This window comes from Cottoperca gobio, chromosome 1 (assembly GCF_900634415.1).
Source record: "Cottoperca gobio chromosome 1, fCotGob3.1, whole genome shotgun sequence".
In the NCBI taxonomy this organism is placed as follows: domain Eukaryota; kingdom Metazoa; phylum Chordata; class Actinopteri; order Perciformes; family Bovichtidae; genus Cottoperca; species Cottoperca gobio.
Window position 1 is genome coordinate 14,511,357 of NC_041355.1, and position 25,166 is coordinate 14,536,522.

Sequence of the window (25,166 nt, forward strand, 5' to 3'; positions counted from 1 at the left end):
GGAAATTGTAACACCTAAAATTGCACCTATCAGATCTAACTTGTGAAAAAAGTAATGAACAGATTGTTATTGAATCATATTATTTAAAAACAGCAACCAAATTAAACTGTATGCAGTTCATTTACAGGTTTCAAAAACCTTAGAATATGACCTATTGTGACCCCCTTAAAGAAATTGAAACCAAGAACCGATGAGAACCGAAATCGATGAACAGAATCGAAACCGGGGAAACGATACCCAACACGAACACACATACAGTATATCTCAAAAGTGAGTACACCCTTTAGATTTTTGCAAATATTCTGTTATATCCTTTCAGGGGATAACATTATCCTACTGAAACTTTGATATAACTTAAAGTAGTCAGTGTGCTGCTTGAATAACAGTATAGATTTATTGTCCTTTGAAAATTACTCAGTACACAGCTGTTAATGTCTAAACAGCTGGCAACAAAAGTGAGTACACCCCATAGTGAACATGTCTAAATTGTGCCCAAAGTGTCAATATTTTGTGTGACCACCATTGTTATCTAGCACTGCTTTAACCCTCCTGGGCATGGAATTCACCAGAGCTGCACAGGTTGCTTCTGGAATCTTCTTCCACTCCTCCACGACGACATCACGGAGCGCACGGATGTTGGACACCTTGCACTCCTCCACCTTCCTCTTGAGGATGCCCCACATGTGCTCAATTGGGTTTAGGTCTGGAGACATACTTGGCCAGTCCATCACCTTAACCTTCAGCTTCTTCAGCAAGGCCGTTGTCATCTTGGAGGTGTGTTTAGGGTCATTATCATGTTGGAAAACTGCCCTACGGCCCAGTTTCCGAAGAGAGGGGATCATGCTCTGCTGCAGGATGTCACAGTATATATTGGAATTCATGTGTCCCTCAATGAAATGCAGCTCCCCAGTGCCGGCAGCACTCATGCAGCCCCAGACCATGATGCTGCCACCACCATGCTTGACTGTAGGCAAAACACATTTGTCTTGGTACTCCTCACCAGGGTGCCGCCACACACGCCGGACACCATCTGACCCAAACAGGTTTATTTTGGTCTCATCAGACCACAGGACATGGTTCCAGTAACTCATGTTCTTGGATTCATTGTCTTCAGCAAACTGTTTGCGGGCTTTCTTATGCATCGGTTTCAGAAGGGGCTTCTGTCTGGGGCGACGGCCATACAAACCGATTTGATGCAGTGTGCGGCGTATGGTCTGGGCACTGACAGGCTGACATCCCACTTCTGCAACCTCTGCAGCAATGCTGGAAGCACTCGCACGTCTATTTTTGGAAACCAACCTCTGGATATGACGCTGAGCACGTGGACTCAACTTCTTTGGTCGACCCTGGCGAGGCCTGTTCCGAGTGGAACCTGTCCTGGAAAACCGCTGTATGATCTTAGCCACTGTGCTGCAACTCATTTTCATGGTGTTGGCAATCTTCTTATAGCCAAGGCCATCTTTGTGAAGCGCAATAATCCTTTTTTTCAGCCGCTCAGAGAGTTCCTTGCCATGAGGTGCCATGTTGTCCAGCATTCAGAGAGAATTGTGCCCAAAACACCAAATTTAACAGCCCTGCTTATCATTTACACCTGAATCCTTGTAACACTAACGAGTCACATGACACCAGGGCGGGAAAACAACATCATTGGGCACAATTAGGACATGTTCACTATGGGGTGTACTCACTTTTGTTGCCAGCTGTTTAGACATTAACAGCTGTGTACTGAGTAATTTTCAAAGGACAATAAATCTATACTGTTATTCAAGCAGCACACTGACTACTTTAAGTTATATCAAAGTTTCAGTAGGATAATGTTATCCCCTGAAAGGATATAACAGAATATTTGCAAAAATCTAAAGGGTGTACTCACTTTTGAGATATACTGTACACACACGGGTTAACCACAAGAGAGGGTGACTCAAAAACTGGTGCAGGGAGGAGCCTCCTGCTACCTCCCTTTTTAAATGTCACCTCCCAGTGAGGGTGATGGGTAAGAATTCAGAGGGAAATTTGGTTGCTATCAGGGTTCATCTGACGCTGGATGTTAAGTAAATTGTTACCTTAGAGCAGTGTCACTCATTGCGCGGCTCGCGAGCCTCCTGCGGCTCGCCAAGCTTTAATTGGTGGCTCGCGTTGACTCACTACACTGACTCACTGAGGAGTTGCCAGTTTTGGCGGTCTGTCAGCACGACAATGGCGAATGTGCTCTTGGACGGGTAGATACATGGTGGGCTAGTATAGAAATAAATAAACTTAAGGTCATTAAAAATATGTTAACATAAGCATGATTATGAATATGGACATTTGCTAAAATATAATTTATATCACTAAATTTGAACATTTAAATTGGAGGATACTACAACCAACCTGGCACTTCATACTCGCGTTAGCTTGGCTCCGGTTCACTCGTTTCACCATTACATGCCGCATTTCCAAACGACACATCCAAAAACGAAATTTAAGCACGTGGAAGTGAAATTAGTAAAAACAAATAGAGCAGCTTTCTTCTTCTGTTTCTGGACAACAAAGGCTCGTACACAGGACAACTAATACAGCTGAACGATTAACTGAGGCATTTTGAGAAAGCAAACCTTCTCAGACTCAAACATTGTGAAAGACTGTTTTTTGGCTTCAGCTGAAATATTGTTTGCAGAGTTTGACAACATCATCCCAGTATTAAGGTAATCCTGCTTGTATTGAATGCATTGGTTGGCTGCATTGCATATTGTATGTTCTGGGTGGGATGACAGATTTGTCCTATCAATGTGACTCTCACGTAAAAATAGTGAAGACCACTGGTCTAAGAGCATCACTGTTTTTCAGTCCTGTGGAGAACAGATGGGTCTAAGTGATAAGTGAATGAAGGAAATGAGGGAGATGAAGTGACGATAAGTGTGTCTCATTTCTCTCTCCTCTCTCTCTCTCTCTCTCTCTTTCTCTCTTCTTTCTGTCTGTCTGTCTCTATTTATCTTGTCTTGGTCTCTTCTGTCTTATGTATAGTGATATCTATGTGTGTCTCTCGTATTCTCTCTGTCTTTCTCTGTATCTTGTCTCTTCTATCTATCTCTTCTCTCTTTCTCTACTATCTCTTGTCTCTCTTATTCTCTTATCTCTCTCTGTCTTATCTCTCTCTCTGTCGCGTATCTCTCTCAGCTTCTATGTCTCTCGATCTGAGATATCTCGATATTCTAGTCCTCGATATATATAGGAACTTCTCTCGCGAATATCTGCTATCTCTCTATCTATCTCTCTCTTTCTCTGCTATAAATAATCTACTTCCTCTATCTCTCTCTTCTCTCTATTTCGCTCTCTATCTCTCTCTCTCAGACATCTCTCCTATATCCTAGAGATCTCATCTCTCTCCTCCCTCTCTGTCTCTCTCTCTCTACTATCTCTCTATCTCGCTCTTCTCTTCTTCTCTCTATCTCTCTGTCTCTCATCTCTCTTCTATCTCTCTCTGTCTCTCTCTTCTCTCTCTCATCTCTCTCCTTCTTGTCTCTCTCGTCTCTCTCCTCCTCTCTCTCTCTCTCTCTCTCTCTCTCTCTCTTCTCCTCTTCTCTGTCTCTGTCTCTGTCTGCTCTCTCTCTCTCTCTCTCTCTCTCTCTCTCTCTCTCTCTCTCTCTCTCTCTCTCTCTCTCTCTCTGGCTGCAAATGTCACACCAGGTGGCTCTCTTTCGTCTCTGTGGGAGGCAGGTGGACTGTATTAGCTACCCAGCCTCTTTGATGATACAATAAATAATACAATAAAATAAAATAAATAGTTGTTTTGGTTCTAAATTGCTGATATTTATTGCATTGCCTGAAGCTGATTGTGAGGGAATTCCGATTGAAGTGAAGTAAGAATTGAATTAAATTGGTTTTCACCGCTGAGCAGTGAGGCATTTGTAAAATCCAAACACGTATCGGAAGGAAGGAGGCGCCATATTGTACCACTTCTACAAGAAATCTGACTACCGATCTGCTACATGTACAGTTATACAGTAACCAGGCTAATACAGTGCAGATAAATGTGTTGCTGTGTAACCTGAGTTATCATTCTGAGATTAGATAGAGTTCTTTGTATGAGGGATCAAATGGAGGGAGAAGCAGAGAAGCATGTTCATAGCCTAAGGGAGTTTCCAGAATGCATGCATCACAGTTTAGCAGCTTCCCAGCTCACATGGTATTGCCATTTCCTGCCAATTATAACTGTCAACTATGTTTATTCACTATACTAATTAATGAGCTCTTTGCATGCACATGGTAACTGTTGTAATGGAAATCACTTTAAAGCTTGTTATGTGAATCTGCATATTAATTTTGTTCTTGTACTGTGTTTAACACCACCCAGTCTGCTCCTCTATTACATATACACATGCATAATACAAACCAAGCACCCTCCCATTATAGCCTGCAGGTGTCTGTTTATGGTGACACAGGCTGCAAGACGTGCAATAACGTAGTCTGACTTTTGCTTACTGGACTTTTTTTTCTTTTAAGTGAAATTGAGTTAAATTTAGCTGCAGCACCACATCTGTACAAAACTACTGTGGTATTTTAGTCCTTGTTTGCTTTTATTTGAAATATTCAAAGTATAAATATACAATTTTTAATAGACAACGAGACGAAATGTTCATTATGTATCTAATTGGGACTTAAACAATGTATGGAGGATGGAGACTGACCCTAGTCTTTGTCATCATTCACCTGTGCTCTCCCACCCCTCACTTCTGCTGGGAAGCCCCTGTTTGACCTCACCCTTCCAAGCTGTTCATTAGCAGGGGCTGGTTGGCGCCCTGTTTGATAATTAAACTGGATTGGAGAGCCTGGCTAATTAGCTGACATCACTGTGCTAACCCCCTGTGCTTCTGTTTTCAACACTATCTCCTGGTTGCTTGCAAGTCTTTTGATCAGCCTTCTGTCTTGTGTCTGTTTTTTGATCTGTGGATTCACATTTAAATCTACCTGGGATTAGTGCAGGGCAAATTCTAAAATTGAAAATGTAGGGATTAGTTCAAGGAAACTGTGCTCTGAGGTTATTGGAAAAGTAGTACACAGCTCTGAGTGGGGAGTGAAATTGGTGGAGGAATGTGTTCTGCTGCCACAAATTAAAGGAAGACATCTGTGTCTGGTTCCTTATTACCCTCATCAAGGTCATTGTCATCAACAATCATTGTTTTTATCACTATGAATGTAAAATGGGGGTGATTAATTACTCCCCATCTATCAACAAATTGCATATTTATTCCGTGTTGTCAAGATCATGCATCTGTTTATTTCAAATGACTTAGTGAGAACATTTTCATCTGTAACAACATCATGTCTCGGCACTGATCACCTCAATCCAGTTGTCACCATCCTTCTTTGTCACAGCTGGATACACTGCATACTGATGCGTTCATTCCAGCACACACTATTCATTGTTTGCTGGATTAGATGCATGGACCGGCTATAAACAGTACACCAGCCACAAAAAAACACATAGAAAAATACAGATAGTATTCTACTCTATTGCACAACATGATGCAAAACTGCTACCTGTCTGTGCATTTGACATCAGAGCAATCCTATTGGCTCTCTTATAACCAGTAGCCAAAGGGCAACCTCCTTGCTGCATCATTCAGTCAACATGTAACACCCACTGGCTTTGTTTGCCTTCTTGCGTTGAGCCTAGTGATTGACTCCATCATTGCTTTTGGTGAAACACTCCACTGTTCTAGTAGGGCAGCGCCACCCAGTCTGTCTCAAATTTCCCATTAAGACCCAATTAGGCTGTAATAGGGGAAAGAAGCCACAGGGGTGAACCCTGCCAACCCACATCTTGGCGAAAGGATGTGTTAATGGACAACCTAGTGTGCTCAGTGATGTGTAGTCGGGTACATTCATTTACAGGCTTCATTTTCTGCACATTACAGCTTGCCCTAGTGAATCTTTAAGTGACACTTTGCCAGAAAATGGTTCAGTAACTAGTATGATTGGTAATTGACGACATTTATTATCAGGATTTGCTAACAGTCTATTTAGGTTCATTGTGAATTAAATATCCTTTAGTTTTTAGCCATGCAGCTAGCATGGCTAAAAGACCAGACAGTGGTACCATTACGCTTGTCTATAATTAAATAGCTGAACAGCTGTTTGATAGATTGTCATGAAATAAATAGTTAGATAGATACTTTATTGATCCCGAGGGAAATTTAGGTGTAAAGACATTCATGGTCCCCATTTCCCCCATGGTTTTGAGTGAAATAAATACATTCAATTATTTGTCGATTTTCATAAGATGCACACATGCATGTCCCCTCAAGATGAATCAAATCAAATCAAATCAAATGTATTTATATAGCCCAATATCACAAATTATACATTTGTCTCAGTGTGCTTTACAGACTGTACAGGTTACGACACCCTCTGTCCTTAGACCCTCGCATCGCACAAGGAAACACTTCCTAAAAGAAACCCCATAATTAAAGGGGGAAAAATGGAAGAAACCTCAGGGAGAGCAACTGAGGAGGGATCCCTCTCCCAGGACGGACAGACGTGCAATAGATGTCGTGTGTACAGGATAAACAAACAATTGTAATCTATTTGGTGATCCTCTGACTTGACCTTGACTTGATCCAACTCCATTTATTACCAAATACCTGCAAAAATAATGACCTTCCCACCAGCCTCAGCTGTGCTTCGTGTTTAGTGCGTGTTTAGTGCTAATTAGCTAATTTTAGCATTAGTGCTGCAATTAACAATTAATTTAATTATCGATTCATCTGAAGATTATTTTCTGGATTCATCGTTTGGTCTATAAAATGGCAGAACAAATTGAAAAACATCCCACTTTCTCTGAGTCCAAGGTAATGTCTTTAAATGTCTTGTTTTTTCAGAGAAAAGCGGGGAATCTAAATATTTGAGAGGCTGAAAACATCATTTTCTGCCATTTTGCATGAAAAACTACTTTTACATTCATATTGTGAGCATGTTTGCATGCTGACATAAATATTTCAGATGTATTATTAGGTACACTTTCACAGAGCTGCTTGCATACCTTTGGACCCTTGGTGTTGTTTGACTGTTAATCAGAAGAAATAAGCAATATGAAGACATTTGTTTTGCTAGTTTTGTTTTGCATTTTATATAATTAATTAATATACCATATATAATAATACCATACTTCTGACAAAAAAATCAATATATCTTTTAGTAGGTAATAAAAATGACTAGACACAGCACAAACAGGCACTGAGCTTGAGACAGTCACACTCTCACTCTTACAGACAAACTATCTTTTTGCCAATTCAGGAGGCCAAGTGTCAGTGTTCCCGGTCTGTCGCGTTGGTTGACCACTTTTTAGATCTTGGCTCGCACAAAAGTGTCAGGCAGCTCTCAAGGCTCAAGGAACTGGACGTTTTTGCTGATTCACCACCATCACTTCGGTTGGCCTGTTACCATTCTGTCTTTTCGTTGTGATTATTTTCCATTATCTGGAAACATTTAAGCCATATTTCACCCATCAAAAGCTGATGTGACAGTTGATAAAAATACATGATCCATTTGCAGCTGGATGTGGCTCTTAGTCACCATCACTCATTCATGTAGATGGAGGGAACAAAGCAAAGGGGGGTGGGGGGGGGGCAAGAGGATAATCCTTCAGGATCAGCTGTGTGTGGGTGGACATGAGTAAGTGCAGCTGGCACAGCCTCTCTCTACTGTCTATCTACCTCTCTCGATTCCTTGTCTGTCCTTAACTGACACACAGACTGATGGCCTTTGCGCAGTGTGGTCAGGGCAGCTAATTGGACAATGTGCACTTTATGTGACTTTGTATTTGCCCTATCTCTCCATAAAAGTGATCATTTGACCCAATGATAAAAATATTTTGGCCATTGTTGCTGCCACTTAGAATACAACTTAATCACTACAAGGTATGATCTGGACATTATTCTGCAGGTGTGTTACCAAGCTGCTACAGGCAGGGAGTTTTTCAGACCTGCTGTCAAAGCGACATACATGTTTTGTTTTTTCACCTCAATTTAATTCATTAAAGTCATTCATGATACTCCATATCTGAATGTTTTGGAATGTGGATAGTTTTTCTGCAGATTGCAGACTGGTTGTATGTGATGGACGACAAGATGATGGACATCTCAGATAAGCCGACCATCAGCATCTTAGTGCTCATGTCCGAAGACTTGAGCTTGGCAGTCAGAGACATGCTTCAGATTCTTAGGAATCAGACTCGTCCAGAAAAGGAGAGCAGAAAATGATCCACTGAGCTTGTGAAATATTTCACTTTAAAACTTTGAAGGTAACACTTTACTTTAAGTCTCCCTATTAGTATTTATAAGCAGTATACAAATTATTATTTATTGTTATTTATATTGTAGTTGTTTGCTGCTAGAAGGATATTTTAAGTGCTTATTAACGTACGTCAGGGGTCTTCAACGTTTTTTGGGCCAAAGACCCCCAAACTGGTGTAGCGTGGTGCAGGGACCCCCTACTGTATATATTGTACACAATAGGCTTGAGGTTTCTCCTTTCCTCCATTCTGTCTCTGACTGTAGGTGTGTGTCGCCACCCTTCGCGAAGTACAGCGGAGGAGGGAATGTGAATGGCAAAGTAAAAAAAAAACATTTTTTATTTTTATTTTTAATTGCTTCATCTACAAACTATTTTGCGACCCCCCCCCCCCCCCTGCAGTACCTCCACGGACCCCCTGTTGAAGACCTATGACGTACAGTATTATCAGCTATTTTAACTTCTCCTAAAAAGACATTTTGTATTTTTACTACAGTGTTTTACTATATTGTCATATATTATGTGTGTATACATCAGCCTCCAATTACAGCGTGGGTGCCTGCAGGAGGAGTTATAGTTGGGAAACATTACATTAAACACTTATATATACATTATAGTCTGTTCTAAACCATGCAGTTAATGTTTATATATTGCCTATACATACAGAAAAGGGGGACATTTCTTATACAGTTGTATGCATGATAAGACCTTATTGTCCTTTAGCACTAAATAACCATCATTTATACAGATGGTTTGGGTTGTTGTTGGGGAATTGTGATGATTCAGTGATTACTAAATCAGGGCTTACATTTTATGCAGTGTAAAGTCACTTCCTGGTTGGTATTCAGTTTTAGATACAGGCCACTGTGTCTAAGATGATGTTACAATTCCTAACATCATCAAGGCCATGTATTACGTACTGTCCCTTTTTAATAATTAGGTTTTTAAGTATTTCTACGTCAGCTGAAATGTAATGAGCTCCGTTTCAGATCAGGACTTCAGGTACATGTGTGGACGGCTGAAAGACAAACAAAGGAAGCATTTTCCTTCTGTCTTTTAAAGTTGTAAAGCCTCTGTAGACTGACAGGCAGGGAAATGGAAGATCTGAGGAGCCTGAATGAGGCATTGGACCACAGGCCAGTGTCAAACTGACTGGAATGGCAAACAGTATCATTGATCCCTGTGGCGCCTCACCGTGTGATACTGTCAGCTCTCACTGAGATATATGCCAAGCTGCTCCCCTTATTGATGATTTATTTCTCTTGGGTCAAGCTCTTCCTTAATTTCTTATTTGTATTTCACAAGATATATATATATATATATATATATATATATATATATATATATAAAAACAAGTCTCTCTTTCCTGGGAGAATGAAACTGTCCTGTTTCTAGAGAATACAAAGACAGCTGATTTTTCAAATAGATGTAGTGAAGGAAAAAAAATGGACTAGCCTGGATAATGTTCTAAATGCAAATCCACTTAAACAGATTCCAACTCTGGGAGAGATTTACAGTACAGCACAACTTGAGAAGGAGCAGGAAAGCTCTTTGAACGGACACTTGGAAAAGTGGCAGTCCTCCAGTTTTCAGAGGAGAGTGCTTCATAAGCTGCAGGTTGAGTCCACGAGATGAATGAATATATCAATGCATGTGACGGGCACCTTACTGTACATTGTATATTTTAAGTGCTGCAGCGGCATTGTAAACAATCTGTACCGGACCACTTACCTTCAAGTGGTACCTAAATATAATAACAATAACATTTGCAGTACTTCATGCATACACATGCGTCATGATGTATGTTTGCTTTAGAAATAAGGAATAAAACAGGCTCATAAATGGTTCTGCTTGTTCAATAGATCTCATCAAAAGACTTTACGCCCACTGATATTTACTTAACGTAGAGATGTTATTGAATTGTAAATGTTCCGCAGAGATGCACAAAGTGCCAAGTGAAATTAACCGAGCCAGTGAAGATTACCTTTTGATTTACCATTTTGTAGCTGCATGGAATTGTTGGCTGAAATGCTGATCAGGAGGATTGCTGAAGTTATTATCTTCAGTTATAAAAACCCACTATTGGTTCTGTCTAATCCAGTGAAACTTCCCTTGATGTGTTAACAGGTCAAATAATCTCAACCACTGAAGCCCTTTCTGTCAATTTAGTATTTTAGTTATTTGTCATAAGTCCTCTTGAGCTTCCTCCATCTCTGCCTGTTATTAATGAATAAAGATATTACTATTTTGTCCCCTTATTTGAGTATCCGAATGATCCAAATTGTAACGTTTGCTGGCCCGGCCAGTGGTGATGAGCACCTGATAAAAAGATGGGCTCGGCATTTACTTGAAAGTTGGGAAGGAAGCTGCCCATGCAAATTCACGGGAATAAGAAATGCAAACGAAACACAAGACATGGGTTGTTTTATTAGTGCTGTTTTATCGTCAGACAGCACTAAGTGTAGTTTACATAACAGTGTCAGTATACTATGTATACCAGCAAGTAGGGGTGCAATTAAAAAAACCCAATGACTTTGAGGTTATGGGACGATGCACACATATAACCTGACTGTGATTTGAGTCCCAGTGGGAATCTACAAGAAAAGGTTCCAGCCTGTTTTACATCATGTGAAATGCTCACTTAAGCACCTTTAAAACACATTCAACACTTTGGAGGGATGGGTGATAAAATATTATCCATCCTCGCCAATGACTAGTCACATATTTTAACTGCTGATGAATTTCAGGAGGTGATCTTTAAACGATAACTCTGAAGACTTCACATAACATACATGCTGTATCTGTTTGTGACATTGCAACATAGTTTTCTTTAGTGTTTGGCTGTCCTAATGGCTTTCTCTTGTTTTGTGTTTTCTCACTTGTATGGGCTTTGTAGCCCCCTCAGATTTTTACACCCCACATCGCAAAAACATCAAGCAGAATTCCTTGCAGCTAAATATTCACACATATAAACACAAGTGCCTCTTGTACAGTATATACAACTGTAAAGTAAACTAGCACAGTTGACTGAAAACTCCTCGGTGTCATGTTGTCCTGTAAGTGTCATACATTACTGCCATGTTGGGTGTGGGGTTCCTGATGTGGTTGCTTTATGAATAATCCACTGACGGCGTTCAATTTAATAATGTATTACAGTAACACCTGTAACATCCGACCCACATGGGAATGTCTTTCTTTAGTATTTTGACATCTGCTTGATAAGAGACACAAATCATGTTGACAAATGTTTTTTTGAAACGCAATACAAGAACATGCAAATAGTTTTTTATAATGCGTGAGAACAACAGCAAACACTAATAAAGAGGATGGAACACTGGACTTTGTCCTGTATGTAAATAGTCTAACATAGCAGGAGCCAACAACAAGTGTATTGTCTTTACAAAGACATGATTCTGCCTCGTGCAATCAACAGCTTCTTTACTACCCATTGGTGCACTCTGCACCAAACCCTAATGTTTTTCACAATGACTATCCTAGTCACTTTAAAAGACATGCCGTGAAACTTCATAATAAAGTCAAAATCCTTTTCAGAGCGCCTGGAGCAATGAACTGCGACAACAGGAGGCCAATGATGAATGATAAGCTCCAATGGCTTTGATGACTGTTTACACATATTTGCACAAACCATTTACTGAAAGGCCAAAAAGACAACAATACATAATAAAAAGCGCCGTCTGTATTATTTGTACAACGCAAACATTGTCCTACAGTATATTGCAGTTCATGACCGTTGCTATGGAGTAATGAATATAGAAGAAGCTGTGTCTTTTTCAGTGCGGTAATAACTGAGAACACTCTTTATTGGGGTAATGTAAAGTAATTCTTATATGTATTGTGTGTACTTACATGAGTATAACTTTTCAAAAATAATCATTTCATTTGGTGCTCTTGAATGAACACTTCAGGTTGCGTAAGAAAATGTTTTGTTCTTCCCAACACTATAACAGCTTTCCAAATGTGAAACTACAAAACATTTTTATATATTCTCACAATAAGACACTACCTCAAAAGACATTTATTTTCATATCTGTCTATTTTTTGTCAACAACTTCTGCAGAACAGAAAGTCAGACGTCGAAACCCCTTTTTAATACCATACTTCTGAGTGGGGTCATCAGTGCTGGAGGCCCTGAGAGAAGAGTGAGAGAAGAAATCCATTTTTAAAAAGTTTTATCTAAACTTTATCTTACCTGTTTCTCTTCTCTGTTTATGACCTCAGTAAGTAAAAGAAATTCAGGAACTAAACCTATTTTTCACCTGTTCTTAAAGGGTAAAGTAGTATTAAGGGAGATCTATTGCCGCCTGAATTTCATTGCATTCTAAAGTGGTGTTATGGGAAAGGATGACCTCTGAGCGAGGCGAAGGTCCTGAAGGATGCAGTACCTCGGCGTTACCACGGTTTTACACTCAGTGTCTCGTTACCGAAGTCTTGTAAAGAGAGGGGTGAGTGGAGGGGTATTCAGTTGGTTGCAATCCGCAGCCACAACGCTAGATGCCACCAAATTCTACACACTGTCCCTTTAAGTCATAAACAGGAGAGAGAACTGTTTAGATGAGACTCAGATTTATTTTTCTCACTTTCCTCTCCGGGCTTCCGTAGCCAGTAATTAAGTGTCATAAATAGCATGTACTCTTACAGCTGATGGCTTGTAATTGGTTTGCTTTTTCAGTCATGTCATAATTTCAGGCTTTTTTGTCTTTTGATTTTTCCAGGATCCCAGAACGAAGCACAAGTTCAAGATCCACACCTATGGGAGCCCCACCTTCTGTGACCACTGTGGCTCTCTGCTGTATGGCCTCATCCACCAGGGCATGAAGTGCGACTGTGAGTACTTCATTTAATTTCTGCAACTTCTCACTCTTAGGTTTAGAGGTTTAAAATGAAACATTTTATCATACAACATTTATTAGTGGCGGTTTATAATGTCAATTCAGTGTTTCAAGTGCTGTAGGGCCGAACGTTGATACTCAAACAGAGGAACATGAATCACCCACTGCTCTGTTGTACGGGTCAATGAGGCATAATATGGCATACATAGAAAATAATAGTTTGTTATAAGTGGCTCTACACAGATTATGTTCTGCTTTAGAGCAACTTTATCAGCATCAGTCACCTGAAAAAAAGCATATTGTTCCTCTTCACTGAATATTATATGCCTTTATAATTCCCCTCCTTGACTTCCACTCACTCATCGTTTATTTTCAGTCTGCAGCTATGTCCCGTGCACCCTGAATAGGCCTGCTATCAGAAGCTTTACAGAGCCTTTATTAATATCCCTTCCTCACTTTTCTTCCCTTTAATCTTGTGTTAGTGGATTAGTCTGAATGCCTTAATGAGCTCCTAAATACATTATCCCCCCACCTGCTCCAGACCACCAGTTATGCCTAATGATTGCTCCAGGGTGTACATAAATAGAGATGTGGAGCGGTAAATTCTTTTGGCAGATCAATTGCACCCTTAATTACGCCACAATATCGCACTGTAGTATTTTTAAGCACTGGTGGGCCACAGGACTGTTACTGTGAGGCACACCAAATACATGGAGAATAAGCAGCAGAGCCATTTTTAAAATTTCTTATTAACTTACCTGCTGTCTTGGTGGCATGATAATGTAACCATGGTTAACTGTTTCCAATCCATGACAGCGTGGTTCAGCTGGCTGACACACATGCCATGTATGCATGACATCACAGGGCTGAATCTCGATCATAACCCTCTTATCTCCTCTTTCATACAGCTTTCCTAGAAGAAACAGTCTTTAATATTGTGCCAAATATGTATGATACATGGAAGGAAATTGAAATATGTCCTTATATACTGTAGATAAAGTAAATCAAGAGGACATTTTTAAAGCAGCTTACTGTATTTGAACATTAAGCCCTGAGAGGCTGCACACATTGCTTTTATCAGAATCAGAATAAGGTTTATTGCCAAAAAAGGGTTTTTTACTAACAATGAATTTTCTTGGTGTTTGGTGCATACAATAAACATATTAAGTGGAAATAAAAAATACAGGCAAATTGCTGTCAAGAACATTAACATAAAATAGAATTAAAAAAAACTATACTTTAGAAAATACTATAACAAATATGTACACTGTAGTATTTAGAATGCGACTGCGGCATGATGTTTTATTAAACACAGATATTGTGTTAACATTGTGATTCATCGACATAACTAAAGATCATAGCTGTTTTAATGATAAATACATTTTAATTTAATTTGTGCATGAAGCTAATATCTATCTATATAAATCCCTCTTTGCTAATGTTTTTTTATCTCCTCCTCTCTGTCCCTCCAGCCTGCGATATGAATGTCCATAATCAGTGTGTTATGAACGTCCCCAGCATGTGTGGAACCGATCACACCGAAAGGAGGGGCCGTCTCTTCCTCAAGTGTGAGGTCACTGTGGATAAGCTGCAGGTCACAGGTAGGCCCAATACCCACCCCTCTTTGGTGGCACTCACTGGATTGAATGGGCTTTAAAATGCAAGGTGTGATGTACGTACCTGAACTGCTTGATGTGTGTTTATGTGCTTGTGTGTAGGTAGGCTGGGATGAGGGTGTATGTGGTTCTATTTCGATTGTCAACCTGAATCAATTTAAACACTTTGCTCTTTTTTTTTGTCAAAAACCCTGACTGTGTAATTTCACACAGCTATTCACTCTCTATCCCTTGCTGCCATTACATCTGACTTAAACCTTGTTCGCCATTAACTCTGCGTTAGCCCTGCTTGTGATGCAGTCAATCCAAATGCTAACTGCATGGCTGGCCTTGTGACTATCACTATCTATGCTGCGAAGGCTATTCCCTTTTGGTGCACAGATTGATAGATCCGCTCCTGCTAAACATTCTCCCTTAAGAAACAATTCCCAGTTACGACACTTGGAAGACAATCCCGATCCAAATATGTAGCCCTGCAGTGGTGGGTGGTCCGCTGCGTGGGCCTCATGTTGTTACCCTTTTTAAACAGTCACAACTTGCTCTGTGTTGGCTTGAGTTGCTGATGTAACCGAATTGCCTCTGCAAAGCAAATCCAATTCATGTCTCATCAGAATTACACAAAGACAGGATCTGAGCGCTCTTCTTACGAGCCGGGTCGTGGCTTTACAATCATCTGTCTTATTCATTCGATGGTTATTCTACATGCCAGCCGTTTTAATTACTAATGCCTCCGGTTTCAAAGACACACCTGGCCTTTGCCTAAAGAGCTCAGAAAAGGATGTAATGAGCTTCTATTAATAGCATGTACTTAATGTCATGTAATCAATGGTGATGTAATATTTCAGACATCCTTTAGAAATCTTACAGCCATTTGTTAATATTGTCTGAACTGCCCAAAAAAAGAGTTGGGCTACATGAAGACACCTGTCATGTGTAATCTTAAATGAACGTTTATGGATAAAGATTCATGTCTCTGTGACACAATCTACTCCCTTGTCAGTCTCTATAAAACGAGATGATTTAGCATGAGAAATATCAGCTGAGCTAATTGTAACTAAAGCCACAAGTTGTTTGGCCTAAAAAGATTTCCTTTAAACCTTTTTACAGCCATTTGTTAACATTGTCAGAACAATAGTAACGTTTTGGATTCAGATTCATGTCTCTTTGACACAACAACTGTTTTTAATCTGCTCCTCCTGCTGTTAATGATTAATCTTAATGTTAATGTTTTTTAAATTCTTTTATTTTCTATATGTATTCATCTTTTGCATGCCTTGGCCATTTTACAAATACAAACAATGCATTAGCTTAAGTATTTTAGTTTATAAATCACACATTATTTTGCAGACGGTGTTGAATAATCCTCTCAGAGCTAATAATGGCTGAATGTGGGATTGACATCATTTCATGCATACTCTGTCAAATGTATCTGTTGTGACATTCTGATCCTTGGCTAAAAGTAGCCCAGAAGTGAACAGTGTTAGTGAGATACTGCTGTGAGCGCAGAGTTGTCAGTTTTGAATATGCAGTGAGGGGTTCCAGAAGCTGTGGTCCTCCCAACACTGCTGCCTGCCGCAGGATACTGCTTCACTGGAGCAGCTGTTATGAATAGTGACTGGTTGCACTAGTTTATTCTGTCATGAAGCGATGATGGTGTCCTAAAGTACATGCATGTAACAGGTTATACTACGGTCTGTGCAGAAACATGAATAGACTGAAACTGAATAAAACGACAAAACAGTGGTTAAAACTGATTCTTAGATCTTCTTTCAGCTTCTTTCAGCTTGTTTCAGCCATGCTCCCAAACTGTTGAACAGCGTACCCAAAGACTTTAGAGAGGCAGGCTCTGTTGACATTTTTAAACGGCACTTAAAAAATATCTCTCTTTATCCAAGCCTTTTCTAGCACCAATTATTACAATGTTTGTGTGTCTTTAAATGTCTTACCTGTATTCTTTTTAACTCGGCGTGTTTCCTGTTTTTCTTCTGTTTTAAATGTAAACACTTTGAGCTGCATGCCTTATATGAGGTGCTGTACAAATAAAGTTTATTATTATTAATTATTATTTATATACAAATAATACAAATTGGAATATGGATGCTGCACATTGGCCACACTATTCTTATGTTTTTGTCGCTTGAGTATATAACGGAAACAGTGCAGTGAGCCCATTTTGCCTCGTATTTCAAGGCATGCTGTAAATCCCCCGGCTATAATGGTGCATTAGCACATCTGCTAGAACAATAGTGACTGCAAGAAGCTGACTCATACTCATTCAATTAGCTGGCTAACAGAGGTTAGTGCATCACAAGACCCTGCCAATGAACATCACTGACCTATTCCCTTATCAATTTATCACCACAAGGACACAACAGAGTGAATGTGGGCAGGGAAGTGGTGCAACACCTACACACATGCCTAACACAACACAAATGATAGGAAACATTGATTTGAGTAAAGAACACAATGACTTGTGCTTGTTTGTCTCATTCATAGCAGATCTGTGCTCATTGTCTGACCACTAAAGCGTGAACGTTTGGTCTCCATATATGCAATTGGTGTTTTTGCACACAGTTGAGCTGATTCTAATGTTGCAGTAATTCTAATCACACTTGTCATTAGCTTTGACTAAACAATGCAAAAGGTTCATTTAAAAGGTGGAAAATACGGACACTTATGGGTACATTAAGCACTGATTAGGATTTGTGATGATAACATCTTGCCAAATGTCTGGCTCTCACCTTTGGCAAGGTTGCTTTTCTCAGCTATTCGATTACCCACTCGCATGAACGAGTTTACTTCTCCAGAGAATGTGTTTATTTTAGTTGCTACAAACACTGTATATCATATCTAGGTCTTACAATAGTTAAACATTAAATATGTAGCCTCTAAAATGTTTTTATGGCCAAGTGTTGAAATACCGACAACATACAACAGTGACAGCTGTTTAAACACAGCCCAGCTCAATTCAAGCCATATTGAGTTGGTCAAATAATGCACAAATATTTGTTTGAGATTTTGGGATGAGACCATGTATGTACACCTCTCCATCTGGTGTTTCCTCTTAACATGCATTCATCTCTGACGTTCCAGTCATCTGCTTGAATGCATGTCATATATGTGCAGTTAATGCAGGAGTAGTATTTAGTATTTGGAGTCAGAAGAAATAATTATGGAATTGAAACTTGAATTTAAAGGTGAATCTAAGTTGGACAAAAACATACTGTGAAGTACAAAAAAAACACTTGTTTTAGTTTATACAGAATACTGCAAAATAGACAAAAGCCACTATTTTTTTCTTCTTCTGCCTCCCTCCCGCGTTTAACATTCAGTCTCATGTGCTCTCCAGGAAATTCAGGAACTTGTAATATCCTCCTGAATAAGATGGCTATATTAACACTGACCCTCTTCACACACTTTTTGGCGGTATCTTGTACTGAAACAGTCCAATATTGCTTTCATTTTTGCTGAACCGGGAACTGCTGTCAAGTCATGATAGTGATGTACAGTATGTGTGAAATTGTATGCATATCTCCCGCTTGTATGTGCGCAAGTAAGCATGAATGTGTATGTGTGTCCACCAGCGATGGGAGATCACCATTATCACTTGAAATCCTGCAGACCTAGTAGCCAATTCCTGATGTGGACATAACAGCCATGTTATCGTGTGTGTGTGTGTGTGTATGTAGGCGTGTGTGTGTAGGCGTGTGTGTGTAGGCGTGTGTGTGTAGGCGTGTATGTGTAGGCGTGTGTATGGAACTGCTGTACCAGCACTACTAGCCCACTCAGGCCAGATTGTATCATAGATTACATTAGCTGCTGTAGACGCTTTGCAGACAGTTTGCCAAACAGAATTGTATTCCACTGGTGAAGAGGTGTCTGCCAGTGGATGGCAGGGATATTTTACCAACTATATTATTTGCTTTAATCCTTTACTGATGAAGTGACATTATGAATATGAGAGATGTACTCACTTTCTCGTATATTTATTTTCTCCGGTTTTGTTGATATTGTGAATTGTCAGTTATGTCTTGTGTTTTGTGTGGACCCCAGGAAGAATAGTTGTTACTGCGGTAATAACTAATGAGGATCCTAAATAAGTCCTCGACTAAAGAAATTCTAAGTAGACGAACAGGCATATGATTTTCTTGATTTAATTGACAGATCTGTAAAACTGAGTTCCTCCACAAAGAGTCATTAAAAGCACCACTTAAAATCTTGTGTTTAGCAGAGATGTGCTTAGAAGTTTCTTGGAAATAAGCATGAAAAAATGACAAATCGACTAAAGAAATCTTAGTTGACTAAGACGTAACAACCAATAAGTCGACTAATTGTCTAAGAGGGGACAGCCCTAGTAAAGTGAGGAGGAAACTTTGCATCACTTTCAGAGGTATCATGTGTCATCCCTTTATTTTGGTTTATCTAATGACTATAATAGTCTCACACATAGTGTGTAGACACAGGTGCTCAGTTATCTGTTGAGGGTCAGTAAATACATCCACATTGTAGACTGGCTTCTGTAAACTGTCTTGGGTGTTCTTTGCATACACATGTTGAACACTGAAGATAATCATAATTGATGTAAGTGTATTTTTTTCTATGTGAAACAAGTAATGAGTAATTTATTAGGACTTTCATGTAACTTTCCCAACACTGTTTCTGGTTCTGATACAAAAATCAAGCTGTTGACACAAATCCTTAGTTCCCTCTCCTCTGTGCCAGAAATGAAAAGGGTTTCTTAGAGCCATCTGAGTCAACAGAAAAAACATGTTTGAATTACCTATTTTTTTTGGCTTCTAGTGAGGAGGGTTTTTTTCTGTTCCTCAGTCCAACTGAAGTAGGTTCAAATGAAGTTCAAAAGCAAAGTCCTACACTGACATTTAGTCTGCCTCTTTGTATTATTCATTGTGGTTATTGACACACACACACACACACACACACACACACACACACACACACACACACACACACACACACACACACAGAAGCTCAAGCAGATATCCTATCCCCTTTAGCGAATGTACAGCGTTTTATCTTCTTGACCATAAAAACGTTTGAACATTTTCTGTCCATATTAGTAACCCTAACCACACAGTGATAGAACCAACCAACCATAACATTAATCCAACAGATCTGTTTTGAGGATTAACTTTATGAGCTTATTTATATTTCCTGGTGTTCATGGAGAGTGAAAGTCAGCTAGCCACCGGCCTGTTAGCATTCAGCATGCTAGCCACCACTCCATAAACCTTGTGTTCCTGATTCTGCAGCACGCCCATCCTTCGGCTTCATTCCCATACCCATTCCTGGAAACTCCCCTCGCCCTGGGAGGTCCTTGAAGTGTCCGTCAGACTTCCAGGCCTGCTAACAGGGCCTTATCAGAGGACCTCAGGTTACAGGCGAGTAAATAGGGATTTAGAAGCTCAGCCAGGTAGCTCAGTGCCATACCATGCAGGGCCTTAAAAGTCAAGACTCAAACTGACATGCACGCAGTAAAGGGAAGCTAAAGTAGGATCGGTGTAATCATGCTTTCCAGATTTGGTTTTGGTTTTTGGTCAACCTGAAGATGTTTTTATGGATTATTTTTACATAAATGTCTGGTGTCACGGAAACCAGATAAGTATTCACTCCCAGCAAAGCTCCTACAAATGTATAGTGTCCCAAAACATGGAGAGACTTTGAATGCCCGGAATAAGCAATGTGACATGGTTTCTTTAAGTCTGCAAGAATCCCCAAACAACCCACAGTGCACACACACTCAACTTTGAGTGAAGAGTGAATTTCTTTTGCGATTTACCAATGGCATGAGCAAAAATGTAAAAACAGAAAGTGACATGTCAGCCAAAAGAAGCAGCTGTCCTTTAAACCTGTACATGGACCCACACAGGAACTCCAACCACACATCTAGAGACAGACAAACAGACTTTCTGGCAAAGACACTGAGATTGCTAAATAAATAATGAGTCAGCCACCAGCGATGGGAGATCACCATTATCACTTGAAATCCTGCAGACCTAGTAGCCAATTCCTGATGTGGACATAACAGCCGTGCGTGTGTGTCGTGTGTGTGTGTGTGTGTGTGTCAGTGTCAGTTAGGGTGAAATAGAGATGGGAGGTGCTGAAGGAGACAAAACAAGTTCTGTCTCTGAACATCAGGCGTAGCCCACTAACCTTGTCCTCCGCCTCTCATTCCGGCTGACACACAGCTCCTCTCTGTACATTGGTGCTGAGGAAGCCACCCTCCTGTTTGTTTCAGAAACACTATTGTCCATTGACTGTGCAGATAGCCAGAGTGCACTTGGGAGAGGGCATTTCTGTCATTTCGGTCCATATTGTTTTATTCATTCTCATCTTCATCGACGCGTGTCAATATGTATGTGTGTGCACATGTGTGCATGCACCCTTGCCGCATGCAGGTTCTTTGGGAGTGTGTGAGAGACTGTGGTAATAATTACATTTCCGCTTTGTTCCCTTGTTGATTCACCCGGTTCTGGAGAAAATCCTCATTTAACAAGCCCTCTCACTTCACTCGGCTTCAACCCTTTTATTCGATTTTTCTTCTTGCCTCAATGTCCAAATTTGTTTTTTGCACTAACGCTGCTGTAGCTGTCGATACCTTTTTATATGTAGGTGCAGTGTAGGTCAGATTGGTGCTCAGAGTAGATATAGTTGTGGGTGGATCAGGGAAGCGAGATTTTACTTTTGAACCTACTGGAGGTGTAGCGGCCCTTCGCAGTGAAAGGCAAAATGCACCCTAAATACTGTTAACAGCTTCTGGCTGAGGCGGCTAATGCAGCAATCTGATTTGCATTTCGGAGTCTATTTTACTGCCACTTTTGATGTGTTAATATCACTGTCGATAACTGTGAAAGTGTAACAGCAGAAAGATATATTAACAGTGCTGTTACATCAGAAGAAAAATATCTATCTGAAACTTTAATGGTAACTTTTGGTGTCTGCTGGAAGAAATCTATGAAAGAGAGGAAATAATCTTTCATCTTCCTGATCTAGTCAACGATTGCATGCAACAAGTATCTGAAATGGTGCCATATATATTATTCTCTATGCACATTTACTTTACTACCTTTGCTCTCTGGGTTTTTAAACAGCATTCTAGAAAATGTAGGAAGAACTGAAGAGAAAGATTCCACAACACTTTGTAACACAGATAAAGCTTGAGTTGCGTCCCACACAACTTCAAGGTTTGGAATTTTCCAAGTTGCAATTTCCAACTCCCGACCTCCAATCATTACAGCTGCACGATGCCAAACGTAAACAAAAACCATGGCTGAAAAACTGATGTTTCTTTGATAAGTGTACACACAAATGAATTCTCAGCAGTGCAGCCTCCACATCTTTTTTTGTTGCATTTTTCATGTTTTCTCAAATAAGTTTAGTGCAGCAAAGATAACTTTAAGAGATTCTTTAACGTAACCAGCTGCCTAATAACATTGGAGACATAATTTGACATTAATTTACATGCAGAACAGGTTTTTACTATATCATATTATTTTAATTATATTCAGGTAACTACTTACGTAGCCTTTTAGTTGATAGTTTACAATGTGCACTTTCCCCTGTTGTGTGACGTCATACAACTGCTTCTTCATGAAGTCTCGGCCGATGGATTTGCCTCGAGTTCACAAGTAGGAACTTCAGCTTTGAGTGGCGTTCGATATTACTTTTTCTTGTTGGAGGTCGGAGCTGTCTGAAACGCAGCATTGATAAAGTTACAACACATCCTGTGTATAGTATCCTATGCAGCAACACTGCAGCTATATTTCTCCCTACAGTACCTTCAACCATTGTATCTCTTTTAACTCATCTCACTCTTGCATCTAACTGTTGCCTCAGTCATTTAAAGGCTATTTCAGGGTGCTCACTGCAGGCAAAGTTGAGTGTCAGGTTTGACCCATTGCTCAATGTTGCAGCACATCCTCCTTGATACCCCTTCTTCCTGTTCAGATAACCATTTTGATCAGAGTCAATACATTAGTGAAATGTCTTTACCCACTTTATTTAATTATTTAGTTCAGTAATTCTTCATGAATACTGTGTTTAATGGGCTGCATGCAGATCTGCAGAGTCAGCTTACTCCCTCTTTATTACTTCCATGTTACCATTAAGTTTCTCATTCAGTGTAGCCAATCATTCAAACAGAAAGGATATCCTGTCTTTTACTGTTAGCTCCCTGCATCCAGGGAAGACTTGCTGGAAGGCAGAGTTGGGGTTGAATCAAGGTTCTGTCTGGGGTTTGGATGCAGCCTGGGGGTTGCCAATTGATAATCACTGGCCAATGCTCTGAATGCCGCTGACTTACTGCCACTGCTTCCACTCTTCAGCCTTTTCTTACAATCATTTCCATTTCTTTGTAGTGTCTGAGTCATCGTGCAGGAAAGCCAGAAGGTTCTTGCCAAGAGAAAATTTACTTAAAATCCCGCTATTACATTTTTCCCTATGAATCGGACTTAAAATGGAACAGCTGACAGTACTTGTGTTAGTACCACTGCCAGCACTTTTCCACTGCAGGGAGTTGGCCATTGGAACAACAGTGTGTCCTGTCCTTAATGTTCTGTCGTGAGCTTCTTGGCAATCTCACTGTGTGCTTGAAATAAAGATATAATCTATCAAAACAGTAATTTAAATATAATAAAGATAGTATTATATAAAAAAAAGTAATACAATTGATATATATCGCTTGTAGTTAATTCTCAGCCCACAATATGCCTCCAATTTAAAGTGAGTGATCAAGTTTGCTGAGATTATCCCATTGCTCAGATCACTAGTGAGTAGCATATACACACCAGACCTCCTGTGCTGGTCACTCCACTTCCTTTATGCTGATGTAATATTACATTATAAGGCAAACAGTCTCCAACATGCCATTATTCAGTGCAGTTTTTAAGCAGTGGGCTTTCAAAGGAGCACATAGTTACGCTCAAAGGGTGGAGAGGGAGTCTGGTGGTTTAAGTTTATAGACTGTTTACACAGGGAGGTGAAGAACAAACATGGCTGGCCTCGTTTTGGGTGTGGGGTCATCTGGTGTCAGCTGAATACAAGGCTTTGTGTGTTTATTTATTTATTATTTAAACTATTGAAAGCATGTGGGAATTACTGCAATTAAGGGGCTTAGTTAAAGTATGACTCTGTGCACCCTCAGAAAAAACAAAACATTGGGATGTTGTCATATCCACACACAGATACACCTCTAACATATTATTCAGTGCACAGCACAGATCCTAAAGGGAAATATTAAAGATGAACTCCTCAAAGATCAGACTGGCTTGGATTGTAACTCATATGTTGTGTTGGGCTTTTTCCTCCCAAATGTTTACATTGAAAAATCTTATGTTCCACATTTTGGTGCCAATTTTCTTTCATTTCTTGTAAAACCTTTTTTAATTTCACTGTTTGCCATCCAGTTCATGTTTGGACATTTGCTATAATCACTAACCCTAAAAAAACATGGACACATTTTTCATGTTACATACATTATTGAAAATATTTTGAAATGTGGAGAAGAGGAACCATCTTTTGAAGTTTGTCTCCATCTTATTGAGGCTCACACAGAGAGACTTGTCTTCTTTCCGTGTCTCTGTGGAGCTCATAGAACAGCTGAACTTTGTTGCCGTGTGACTTCTGCTGCCAGACTCTCAGAAGTCATGCCATTGGTATTCCCAGTCTGTCGTCACCGCAACGCCACGGGTCCCTCTTCTCAGCATGTTGCACGCTGTCTTCACGCCATTTTAACATATGACTCTACCTTTCATCGCTTCACTTCTTTCCTGTCTTACTTGGCATTTCTTTCTTCTTAGTTTTTTCTTTCATTCTGTTTGATTTTGCCAAACATACTTTGACAGAAGTGCGTCTTTATTGTCTGTTGACCTTTTTCAAAACATACTTTTTTCTCAGTTTCTTTTTCTGCAAGCCAACAGAGACCCAGACTCAATAAGGCTATTTGTGCTAGTGCAGCAACTACTTATTCATTTCAGTAATTTCAGTATGCATCATAATGAGCCTTCTAGATGGTGTTCAACAGTTCAACTTTTGCAATAGTTTGACCAGGGAAATCAACAATGAAAGCTGTCTATCAGTCCAGATATGAGAAATGTGTATTAGAGAGAGAAGTAGCTATTATCTTACATGTGATTGTTTATTTTCTCAGCAAAAAGGAATAACACTTTATAGTTTGCTGTAGATGCCTTACATCTAGATGATTTCACATCTAGATATGCTGATTAGCCACTATACATTCAGAAAGCTCAGTAAAGCTTGGCTATATCTGAAATTGGATTGCACAAATCTGATAATAAGCGGTCATAAAATAATATATGTAATGTTTGGTGGGCGTTAAGCTTGGCTTAGATTTCCTTTTTCCTTTTTTCTGGGTTAATTGGAGTTGGAAGATGGTTGGATAGAACAGAGTTCA

General features: G+C 39.8%; 1 protein-coding gene across 2 annotated transcripts in view; it reads left to right on the top strand.

Annotated features, from left to right (window-relative positions):
* Positions 1–25,166, top strand: part of prkcaa (protein kinase C, alpha, a) — a 154,441-nt gene that overhangs the window by 70,935 nt on the left and 58,340 nt on the right. For both annotated transcript variants that reach the window (XM_029435608.1, XM_029435694.1), the window contains exons 4-5: positions 13,005–13,116; positions 14,594–14,722. In XM_029435608.1, coding sequence (XP_029291468.1) covers positions 13,005–13,116; positions 14,594–14,722 — 241 coding nt within the window. The remainder of the gene's footprint in view (positions 1–13,004; positions 13,117–14,593; positions 14,723–25,166) is intronic.